Below are 11698 nucleotides of genomic sequence, written 5' to 3'. Positions count from 1 at the left end.
AAGGCAAAAAGGGGTGGGCCCGCCAGGCTGCCCTCCCTTCCTCCCTTACCCCCTCCTCTAAGGCCCAAGAGGGGGGGCAGGAGAGGCCTGGATTGGGAAGTTTTGAGCAGCTGCCAGGGGTAAGAAGTTGGGAAGGAAGGGACTGAGTGAGACCCTCAGCTCACATGTGCTGTGTGGTGGTGGCTGGGGAGGGACAGGATGTGAAACAGAGGGAGACAGAGACAGAAACAAAAAGAGACAGAGACGGAGATGTAAAGAGACAGAGATAGTGGTGAAAAAAGAGACAGAGACAGAGACAAAGAGAGGTAGAGATCTAGCAAGAGACAGAAACATACACAGAGATAGAGGCAGAGACATAAAGAGACAAAGACAAAAAAATATACACACGTGCACACATACATGCACGTAGTATACAGAAAAAGAATCACTGAAATGAGAAATAAATCTACAGAGAGAAAAAGGAGGATACAGAGAGAGAGAGAGACCCACAAGACACAAGAGAGGGAGGGGTAGAGAGACAGAGAGAGACAGTCATCCCTGAGGAGAGAGGGGAGAACTTAGAATCTAAGTGCTGAGCTAGAGAACTGGGGGTCTCCCTGAGAAAAGCCACCAGGGCTTCTCCAGTCCCCATGTCTGGTTCCCCTTTCCTCCTCTCCTCCTCCCAGGCCCGTGGTCTTCTTCTCCCTACTCCCCACAACGCAGAGCCCTAGAGGCCACACTATTTATTCCCTAATCTCCTCTCAATAGGGTGAATGTGGGGTGGGGCACCTGGGATGGTGATGAGAGCCAGCCAAACCCATCGGCTGAGCCGCGGCGCCCTCTAGTGGTGTAGGGAGGACAGACATTTGGGCAGAGATATGCCCTCTCCCATGAGGTGTCTCAAGCAAGTCCTTGACCCTGGCTGAGCCTCAGTTTCCCACCTCTAAAGTGGAGCTGGTGACTCTTCATCTGTTCGAGTTGTGGTGAGGAGGCAACAGGCTCCCTTACATAGTATCCAGCACCCTCTGTGAGCCTAGCACAGAGTAGGACATGGTTGAGGACTGTCACTCTGAACTGAGCTCCCCGCCAGCTGCAGCCTTGGGTCAGGGATACAAAAAAAGCCCAGGACAGACACTCAGGCCTTCTGAAAGATGGGGGAGCTTCCTCCATGTTCTCTGAACCACAAGTAACCAAGTCAGAGGGTACCTACCGTGTGCCACTTTCCATGCCAGGCCCATTCACCTCCCTTCTCCACATTTACTTCTCAGACCAACCCTGCTCCCGAGGCTTTCAGAGCTGCTTTTGGATAGATGAGGAATCTGAGGCTCAGAGAAGTGAAGTGACTTGGTTAAGGTCACACAGCTAGTGAATGAAAAGGCTAGGATTTCAACCTAGGATTCTGTAACTCCTTCACATCACCTCTCCTGTAAGGGGCAGGGATAGAGAAGTCCCTGGGGCCCCACCGGAAAACAGGCTATGAACCCCAGTAGAGTAGGGACCATGCTATTTTGCTCTATCCCCAGTGTCCAGCATTGGCCTGGAACAGGTGTTCAATCAACATTTGTTGAATGAATTTAAAAAACAGCGATCTGATTGACTTCTGTCCTTTTTTGAATCATAGTCCTCCTCCCCTCCCATAAAAGTGACTTATTTTTAAAAATATATATTTTTATTTGTTTCAGAGAGGAAAGGAGAGGGAGAGAGAGAGGTAGAAACATCAGTGATGAGAGAGAATCATTGATCGGCTGCCTCCTGCACGCTCCACACTGGGGATAGAGCCCACAACCCGAGCATGTGCCCTGACCAGGAATCAAACTGTGACCTCCTGGTTCATAGGTCCACACTCAACCATTGAGCCACCCCATCTGGGCAACATGTGACGTATTAATGTCTTACTAAAAGAGATTTATTATGATGCCACCTGCAAAGGCAGCCCTTTCAAGTCGGAAATCAGGAAAGGGGCAGAAAGTAGTGACTTACTGACAAAGCAGGGTCAACTGCCCTCATGGTTGAGGGGCTCCCTCCCAATTTCAAGGATTTCCTACAACTTACAGTTTGTAGAGTTTGAAGGGGCTTGGGGTGGGGCTGGACTCCTCCTAGTTCCCACTTTGGCTTCTGCCCCAGGGCTCTGTTTGGGGGGCCTGACTCAGTTTCTCCAAAGAAAGTCTCCTGGTGCTGGTGGTTTAGTGGTTAGCATCCAAAGTCCCAGGGTCAGGCCAAGCCCTCTGTTTTGGGACCTCCTCCCCACACCCCAAACCCAGGTATGAGAAGAGTCTGGAAACTCAGAGCCCCTTAGAGGTAAACTCAGCTGTAAGCAAAGCTTATCATGGATCAATCGCAGGTAAGGTCTGCTTTAGATAAACCGTTATAGGCATGTTGGGCTCTCAACAAAGAGACAAAGTCTTATTTCTTCTGCTCTAATTGCTGTTTCTGGAATCTCAAGGTCCAGTTCAGTTTCCGCCTGACACCCTGGGCCCAGCTGTGAGGCCATCCACCTACACACTGCGTTCCAGGACGATATCTCCTCAGCTCAGAGGTTGAAGGCCATGATCGGTGGGGGGTGGGGAAGGCCCAAGTCCACTGGCTCAGTTCGGGCAGAGCTGGGGTGGGATCTGCATCCTGTTGGGGGGGGGGGTGACTTTAGAAGGTATGAGGAAGAAGTGGCTGCTTAGGGCTGACTCAGTTGTGTCACCAAGTGAGTGATGCCATCAGGGATGTGGGGACTGGGGCCTGGCCACCGGGGCACTGTGGTTGTGGTGCTTCGAGTGCAGGAGGAGCTCTCGGGCAAAGACTGGTTCCACCTGCAGGGGGGAAGGTGAGGCAATGAGCTGACTTTCTCCGTTACCCACCTTCTATGCTCCTGTGGGAAGTCACCGCCCTAATGATGGCCCCTTCCCCACACACATTTTACATGCAGGGTCATACAGATCAGAGGGTCATACAGCAGGTCAGGGGCAGAGCTGGGACTAGAGGGAGCAGTGAGGGGCTGTTAGGAGGGGACTGGAAGGTGTGGGGACTGGAGTGGGGAGGTGACTCACGTGGGCCATGATGAGCCGCTCCTGGGGCTGGTCCGGGGGGCCCGGGTACTCCTCGCCAAAGCATAGACGGATCTGGTACTCGGGCTCTGGGCGACCATCCTGCAGGTGGGCCTGCAGTTCTACGGGCACTGAGACTGTAGGGGCTGGGCCAAGATGGCACGTCCCACCTGGTGCCCACCTTGCGCTCATATCCCATGCCCACATCCGCATTGTGCACACCCATGCCCTATGCCCATTTCCACATGTTTCATGTCCCACATCCGTGCCCACTTCCAGTGCTCATGCCCCATGTCTTGTGCCCCTATGCTCACTGCTCTGCCTTTATGCCCATCCATGCCCATTGCCACTCACCTATGCCTATCTTATGCCCAGTGCCCCTATTGCCCACCCTACACCTAGCACCCTGCCCTATGACAACACACCTGCCCACGCCTCTGCGTATGCCCCCCCAATGCCCCAAGCCTGTTCCCGCCTATATCTCCCATATGTTTACGTCAATATCTGTGCCCAGCTCTCCTGATGCCCATATCTATTCCCACTCCCAGTACTTCTGTGCCAGGTCCTTTGTTTCGATGTCCACCCCATGCCCAGCATCCTGAAGCCCATTCCCCTGCTCCCACACCTCGTGTGCCCACTCTCCTCTGCCCACACCCCTTTGCCCACCCTTGTGTCCAGCCACTCTCTCCTGCGCCACCCCGGCCCCACCTTCTCAACCTACCTGCGAGGAAGCGGCGCGTGTCCAGCAGCTGGCAGGTGCGCTCGCGCTCCAACTTGTTGGGCTGCGTGCGGTGCGGGGCGAGCGGGCCGCGCCAGTACACGCGGCCCTGGCACAGGCGCTTGGCGAACACGCCCTCGGGCGCCACCCACAGCAGCACGCCGCGCTCCAGGTGCGGTAGCAGGCGCTGCAGCACGCGGGCTCCGGGCGGCGGCTCAGGGAAGCGAACCTGTGCCTCGCGTGGCGGCCCCAGGAGGCGCTCCGCGGCGGAGTGGACAGCGGCGCGCGGGCCCAGACGGCAGCCCTCTGCTGTGCACGCGGTGGCTTCACCCACCAGCTCCGCGCCATAGAACAGTCGCACGTGCAGCCAGCAATCTGAGGAAAGGGGACAGGAGGTGCGCCAGGTGAGGGTGGCGCCAGCTCCCACCTCCCCCGCATCTTACCCCTCAGCAGGGCAGGGGACCCTGAGGTGCTCCCACCTCCCGCCTCAGGAAGTTTGGCGGGTCCTCCCGAGAAGCCATGGCAACCATTCTAGTAGTGGCGGCGGTGGTAAATAATTGCAGCTTCCAGTATAAACAAAATGGGAGTTGAGCTTCAAAAGCAGAGCGCCTGGAACTATCTGTACAGTGGGGGCGTCACACGGAGGCCCTCCCAGCCCCAACCCTGGGATTTTAGCAACTTCTTCCCAGCAAATACATGAATGCTGGTGGAAATAACAACAAAGCAGCAGCCTCCCCTGTGAGGAGCCAGCTGTGGTTCAGTGGTTAGGGCTGTGGGCTCTGCAGCCAGGCCCTGGGCTTCTTCTCTCTAACTGGCACTTAGGAGCTGTTAGGAACGTTCCCAGTCACTCGCTGTGTGACCTTGGGCAAGGTCCTTCACCTCTGTGTCTGGCTTCTGCACCTGTAAAATGGGGGTGGTGGCAGGATCGCTCTCTCAGGACTGTGGGGAGAACTTAGAAGGATGCCTGGAAGAGACTAAGCCCTCAGCAAAAGCTAGCTGGTTAGTGGGAGTCTGGGCTGGGTACTGCGGGTGGGAGACAGAGGCTAACTGGCCCCAGCCCGGGGCCTGCACGGTGCTCGGCGGGAGAGCCTTTAGATTCCTTACCGGGGTTACTGAAGTCCTCAGAGGGCAAAGGGCTCCAGAATTGGGAGGGGTCCGGTGCCTGGTACCCTGGGGAAGGAGGGAAAGCACTCAGGCACCACCTCACCCTGTGTTCCTTGACCCTTAGATCAAGGTCCTGCAGGAGGCCAGGGAGGATGCAGAGGTGGGTAAGGAACCCAGTACTTACTGTGGTCAGCCAGAGGGCCTAGGAGCAAGGCAGCCGGTGCCAATGAGCCCTGCTGGGCCAGCCTGGGGGGCTGCTCCCTGTTCTCATCCTCGGTGGCCAATCCGGAGCCAGCCTGAGCACCAGGAGAGAGGGTAGTGAGGGGGGAGAGGAGCTCCCAGACTGTCTGCTGTGGGGCAGAGGGAGGTCTGGGTAGACTGAAGGCCCCCTGGGGTTGACAGGAATTTGAGGTTTCAGAGCTTAAGACCTTTTCCCCATAGAGGTAAAAAGAGAGTTGACGGGGTTGTTGGAGGTGATGGGGTCAGAGATGAAGCCACTATGATAGGGGGAAAAGTGCTAGGAGTGAATGGGGAACAGAACTGATAGAGATAGCAGGACAGAGTGATGGAATGGATGCTGATAGGAGCACGAGAGAGAGAGAGTGGAATGGATCAGACTGATGGGGGGATGGGGACAGAGCAATGAACCACTGATGATGGGGTGGATATAGTAGGGGTGATACAGACAGTGATGGAGATGGAGATGATGGGGTGAGAGAGCTACAGGTGATGACAGTGAAGGGAATTCGGTGGTAGAACTGGATCTTATGGGGTGACTGGGGTCAGAGTAATGGACCCACTGATGATAGGGGTCAGGGAGTAAGCTTGGAAAAAATAGCGTTGATGCAGACAGTGATGGAGCTGAAGATGATGGAGGTGATGGGAACAGTGAGGGAGCTAGAGATGATGGAGGCAAAATGAATAGAATGATGGAGTTGAAAGTGATGGCAGAGGTGAAGTAGAGCTGATGGGAAGGGTGGGCATGGAGCGGGGGAAGAGCATGTGTTGGAGACATTGAGTTGGGTAAAAGGTGACAGCTGGCAAGGCTGTAGGGCTGCAGGGGACACACTGACCTGGTCTGTCCTGCAGGCGGGCTCCATCACTTCTCTAAGGGGCTCCTGCTGGCTCTGGAGAACACCCTCCTCTTCAGAGGAAGCACGAGCCCTGGTAGCTAGATGGAGTAAGAGATAGACTATTGTTTCCTGGGCCCCAAGGGGAACCCCCTCAACTGAGATGATCCCAGACAAGTGTACCCCAGCTCACTGCATAATCTCAGGCAAGACCCACCTCTCTCTGGGCCTAAGTTTCCTCCTTTTCAAATGGGGAGATTAACTGGTTGGTCTAAGGGTCCTTCTCTGTTTAACTGCCCATGAGTTTAAGCTCAATAAGCCCACCATTTCCCATTTTATGATGTGCAAAATGAGGTTCTTATTGCCCAGAGAGCCATTCTTGGCCACTACCTCCAGGGGCAAGATGGTACCTGGGCCATGGACACTGTCCGACACAATCTGGTAGACCTTGTAGGGGTTGGAGATGTCCAGCTGGCTGCGCTCACGCATCTCACGGAAGTCCACACTCTTATTGAGAGCACAGCGAAGCCGTGTCTTCCAGGTAGAGGGGTCCTCCTTGTCAGTGCCTTCCAGGTGCTTGCCCTTGTATATGGCCCAGGCCTGGGGATGAGCAAGGGTATTTGGGCAGGAATATCCTGGGGTGGGGGGACTGGTGTTACAAAAAAGAATGAGGGCCTCCCTTGCATCCCACCTTTCTCTCTCTCCCTCTGACCCTTTGTCCCTTCACCTCTCCATCCTTTCCTTTCTTCTTTCCTCCCTCCCTCCATCTAGCCCATATTTCTTGAGCTCCTACTATGTGTCAGGCCCGAGTTAGGAACTGAATGGGGAACAAGACAGACATAGTCCCTGCTCTCAAGGAGCTTCAGTCTGATGGGAAAAGACAGCTGCAGACAGCTCAATGGTAATAGCTATATTCCAAATTATGGATTATGATAAATAAAAAAGAAATAGGATTATAGGATATAAAATAATGTGGTGAGATGCTATCTGGAGAACCATAAAATTAAATCTTAACCTATTGCCACATACAAAGAGTGGACTCCAGAAGATAAACAAACCAAAAGTAAGAGGTAAACTTATGAAATTAATAGGAGATAATGTAGGAGAAAACCTTCTAGGAGCAGAGAATGCTTGGGAACAAAACTTCAAAGGCATGAACCATAAGGCAAAACAAATGGACCATGTTTGAAATTAGTAAGGGGCTAAATCTGGAACATACAAAAAACTTCTGCAAATCAACAAGAATGAATGATTTACAGAAAAGGAAACCATAAGCCCATGAACATATGAGTATTTAAATGCATTAGTGTTAGAGAAATGCAAATAAACATAGAAATATCACTTGTAAGTTGACAAAATTTAGCCAGTTGGATAATGTCAGGAGTTGGCGGTGATGTGGGCAGAGTTGATGGGTGTGGAATGGGTGCAGAGCTTCTACATGGTCATCTGGCATGCCTAGTTAAATTAAGTAGAAACATACCCTGTGAGTAGAAATTCCAATTCAAAAGGAGTTCTCACAGAGGCTCATGAAGGGCCCAGGGATAGCTACTGCAGGAATACTGTGGTGCTATGTCCATACCTGGGACAGTGTGTGTGTGTGTGTGTGTGTGTGTGTGTGTGTGTGTGTTTGTGTGTGTGATGGATATGCACTATAGAGACTAGGCAGCATCTAGAAGCATTTTCAAGTGATCAATAACTTTGTTTTGTGTGTATTTCCACAGGATACCTTATCTATATATATAAAACCCCAATATGAACAGCGAAACAACTGGTTGCTATGACATGCACTGACCACCAGGGAGCACGCACAGAACATGGTGGGCATTGGCCTTGGCAGGACGGTGGAGCAGGTGAGGGGGGCGCCAGACCAAGGCCAGCCTCTGGTGGTTACTGAAAATTCTTTGCTCCTGTGCCGCAGTCCTGCCTGGCACTTGCACCCACTGTTGGCACCCAGCACCAGCCCGATAGCCCCTGAGGGCTTCTCCACCTCCACATGCAGGGGGGACGGGGAGAATGCAAGCCCAATCCTGGGTAGGGGGCATGCAGAAGGCAGCTGATCCATGTATTGTCTCACTTTGATGTTTTTTTTTCTCTCTCTTTTTCTTCTCTCTCTCTCTCTAAAAATCAATAAAAATATTTTTAAAAAGAGCACAAAAATATTTAACATGTGGCACGAAATAGACGGCAAAAAGGACATTTGTTTATAGTATGAGAGCCGAAACAAGAAGGCAGAGCGTCACCTGTTCAACCTCACCTGGGAATGTGCACGTCCAGGGACTTAGATTGTTCACTCGTCTGCAGGTGTCTGTAAGTGGTCACAACAGTGCCTGGGTATTGATTTGGGGGTTACAAATTTCAGCGAGCGTGTGAATTTGAGAACATGAAATCCACAAATAATGTATGTGGTGGGAGAAAGGTGGAGAGGAACTAAGGAAGAGACAGGCTGAAGCTGGATCACGAATGTCCTCAAAGGCTAAGCTTTATTCCCTGGGCTTTGGGCACCAGAAGGTGTGAAGCCAGGGAGTCACGTGTGTGTCAGTGGTGGGATTGAGGGATGTTCAAAGCAGCCAGAAGGATGGGGAGGGCCAGCCTGCAGAATCTCTCTCCTCTGAACAGCAGCACATAAGGCCATGCAAACACTTAACACTTACTGAGCACCTACTGTGTGCCAGGCTCTGTGCTTGGTGTCACAAAGGCACTTATAATTCATAGGGAAAGTGGTTTCAGTGGGGGAAGCAGGAATGAATGGAAAGGTCCCCGACGGCACCAAATAAATGCATCGGGGAAGACTCTTGAGGAAGAAGCGTTTAAGCTGAGCACCATGACAGTCGGCCAGGTAAACACGGAGATGAGAGGTGCTCCAGCAGAGGGAACAACAGGTGCCAAGGTCCAGTGGTGAGAGAGCCATGAAGCATTTGGAAACTGAAAGAACTCTCAGGCTGGGTCTACAGTTGGGGAGGGGAGGGAGTGGAGAGATGAGGGCAGGGATAAGCAGTTCCTCCAGGGCTTCGAGGCCATGATAAAGAGTTGAGACTTTATCACAAGAGCAATGCAGAGCTACGGAAGGATTCTGAGTAGGGGAGCAGCAAGGCGAGATTTACATTTAAAAAGATCCCTTTGCCCTAGCTGGTTTGGCTCAGTGGATAGAGCGTCGGCCTGTGGACTGAAGGATCCCAGGTTCGATTCCGGTCAAGGGCATGTACCTCTGTTGCGGGGACATCCCCAATGCGGGGTGTGCAGGAGGCAGCTGATTGGATGGTTCTCTCTCATCGATGTTTCTAACTCTCTATCCCTCTCCCTTCCTCTCCATAAAAAAAATCAATAAAATATATTTTAAAAAATAAAAATAAATAAAAAGATCCCTTTGGAGGACTGAGGGGAGAGCTGAGAGACAGGGGGAACAAGGGAGTTCAATGAGGTCACAGCAGATGTCCTGGTGAGAGATTTGTAGAATGGGTCCAAGTCCATGGATGGAAGAAGGTTCTGTGGGAAGAGCCAGCAGGCCTTGGTAGTGGAGTGGAATGAGATTGGAAGGGAGGAAGGAAGCCAGGGTTCAGGTCCCTGGCTCTGGGGTCTGGGTGGCAATGTGTGCAATATTCCATTTCAAGAAACGGATGCTTGTAGGGGCAAGCTGACGAGCATGGTGTTGAGGAGATGCTGAGTTTGAGAGGTCTGGGGACTATGAGACCAACAGGCTTGGGGCTCCATGCTGAGGCTGTGGAAGGGGAGAATGGGACATGAAAAGGAAGGTCTAGGAGTGGATGCTGAGAGCCCCCAAATAGTAGAGGAGGGGTTGGAGGCTGAGAAGCAGGGGCCATGAAGGTAGGAGAGAAATGGAGGGCAGGGTGTGTGTGTGAGGGGAGGCAGAGATTCTGGAAACCAAGTGAGTGTGTTTCAAGGAGGAGGGAGGGCGCTCCAGTCCCAGACCCCACCCCCCCGGGGGTCAAAGAAGATGACAGTGATGGCAACCTTAGATTTGGCACCTAAAAACATTAGCAGGAGGGACAGAAGCCAGAAGGGGCAGAGGAGGGAGAGAAGGAATTGGGGGGCTATGAGCAAGGGAGTTGGTGGCCAGGAGACTTTTTCCAGGAGATGGGGAGACCAGAGGATCAGGAGCTAGAGACAGCGCGGCATTTGGGGTGCTGGTGGCCGCCTGATATGTGGTTGGCTGGTTGGCTGGTTCCTTATTGCTTACAGGAGAGATTCTGGGCCTTAAATGTGATGGGAAAGCGCCAGTTGGGAGGAAGTTAATGCTGACTGAAGAAAGGGAGGGCATCCCTGGACGGGTAGGTCCCTGAGAAGGGCTGTGCTGGGAAGCATACAAAATGTCCCCAAGCTGAGGGAGTTCCCATCACTGGCATCTCATTTCACGCAGTGGAGAGGGAGGAGAGGCCCCGTGAGACGTGTCGGTGCAGGCCATGCAGCCACGGGGCTTCCGTTTTAAGAGGGAGTCTGAGGGCCTCCCATCTGTGGAGAACACTAGAGACAACCGAGGCTAAGGGCCAAGCCAGTGGCCCAGGGCGCCCAGCGCATCGTCGCCTGTGCTCGAGGGGTTGGGGCCGTGCTGGTCCACAGCCCTCCCTGCCAGGCCGGCCCGGCCCCTGCCCCTTACCCTGAAGAGCGCCGCGTCCTGCTGCGCCTGGTACCCCTGCTTGGCTGCGTGCTTCCAGGGGATGCGGAAGAGGGTCTTGCCCTCATCCTCCCAGCACAACCCCCGGTAGTTCCCGCTCTCGATCTGCAACACCAGCCAGTCGCGGAGACGCAGGGGACCCCCGGCCCCCGCCGCGGGTCGTCCGCCGTCGGGGACCTTTCCTTCCTCCCTCCGCCAGGGGTCGCCGGCCATCGGGGACGCAGTGCAGGGGGGCAACTCTGGGCCCGCAGCTCTGGGCCCCCAGCGCGAAGGGCGACAGCGGGGCCACCTGGGTGGCGCGTGGAAGCAGCGAAAGCGAAAGTCTGGCCGGCCAGGTTTCACTTTCCTTTCTGTCCCCCCTCCCGGAAGGCCCTTTGCTTTGGTCCCTCCCCGTGTAGCCTGGCCCAGAGGGCGTGGGGCCTCTTGCAGAGATCAGCTAGAGGGGCCAGGGACGCCAAGGCCCATTGGGGGCAAGGCGTGGGACAGCCAGGGCTCTGCCCGTCCCAGGGGTGGTGGTGGGGGGCGACAGGCACGCTGGCGTCCCTGGCCCCACTGCTGCACCTGTTTCTGCTCTTCCCAGCCGGCCAGAAAATCGTCGGTCCCTTTGCAGAACTTGGCCTGTAGAGGCTGGAAAGGTGTAGTGCTTCTCAAACTAAGTCCACCCCAGACTTGTAGAATGCGATTCTGATCCAGGGGGTCCATGGGCCACACGTGGAGAGCGATTTCCTTAAACCTTGGGAGTGCCCTTTATGGATGCTCACCACCATGCGGCCTGGGAGAGCCTTCCTGCAGTGACTTGGGTTGGTTCTTAGACAGCATGTGAGATTAGTATAATTACCTCTTCTATTGTAAAGAAGACTGAAGCTCAGAGAGGTGAAAGCCCTGTAACACCGTCTCAGGGCTAATAGGTGGGGCACCAGGATCCAAACCTGTGTCTCTGCCCCGAGAGCCCAGGAGCCTAAACAACAGCTATCCCTGGAGCCTAGGGATTCCTGGTGGGGTCTGTGATCCCCCTGAATGTCTCTGCATTTTTCTGGTTTGTATCTTTCATTAAATTGTCACCTGAGGTTTGCGATCTGAAAGAGGTCAAGCAGCTCAGACTGCTCCACCCCTCGCTGTGTACATGGGGAAACTAAGGCTCCAGGAGAGAACCTCCCCTCCC

The 11698-nt window shown here is 53.9% G+C and overlaps 1 protein-coding gene across 2 annotated transcripts; it reads right to left on the bottom strand.

Moving 5' to 3' along the window:
- Positions 1 to 1634: 1634 nt before the first annotated feature.
- Positions 1635 to 10898, bottom strand: LOC308256266 (interferon regulatory factor 4-like). 2 transcript variants are annotated; one of them, XM_080684466.1, is made up of 8 exons: positions 10519 to 10898; positions 6317 to 6506; positions 5910 to 6007; positions 5021 to 5132; positions 4837 to 4902; positions 3736 to 4107; positions 3018 to 3136; positions 1635 to 2780 (listed from the first exon to the last, which is right to left on the bottom strand). In XM_080684466.1, the coding sequence occupies exons 1-8, from the start codon at positions 10747 to 10749 to the stop codon at positions 2688 to 2690; spliced, it is 1281 nt and encodes a 426-aa protein (XP_080540592.1). In that variant the 5' UTR covers positions 10750 to 10898; the 3' UTR covers positions 1635 to 2687. The 2 variants fall into 2 exon arrangements, with proteins under 2 accessions (XP_080540592.1, XP_080540591.1); XM_080684465.1 differs by having other exon boundaries at positions 3018 to 3160; positions 10519 to 10885.
- Between the last annotated feature and the right edge of the window lie 800 nt (positions 10899 to 11698).

The sequence above is a fragment of the Plecotus auritus genome, assembly GCF_963455305.1.
Source record: "Plecotus auritus genome assembly, chromosome: 8".
In the NCBI taxonomy this organism is placed as follows: Eukaryota; Metazoa; Chordata; class Mammalia; order Chiroptera; family Vespertilionidae; genus Plecotus; species Plecotus auritus.
This window is presented reverse-complemented; position numbering and strand designations above follow the sequence as displayed.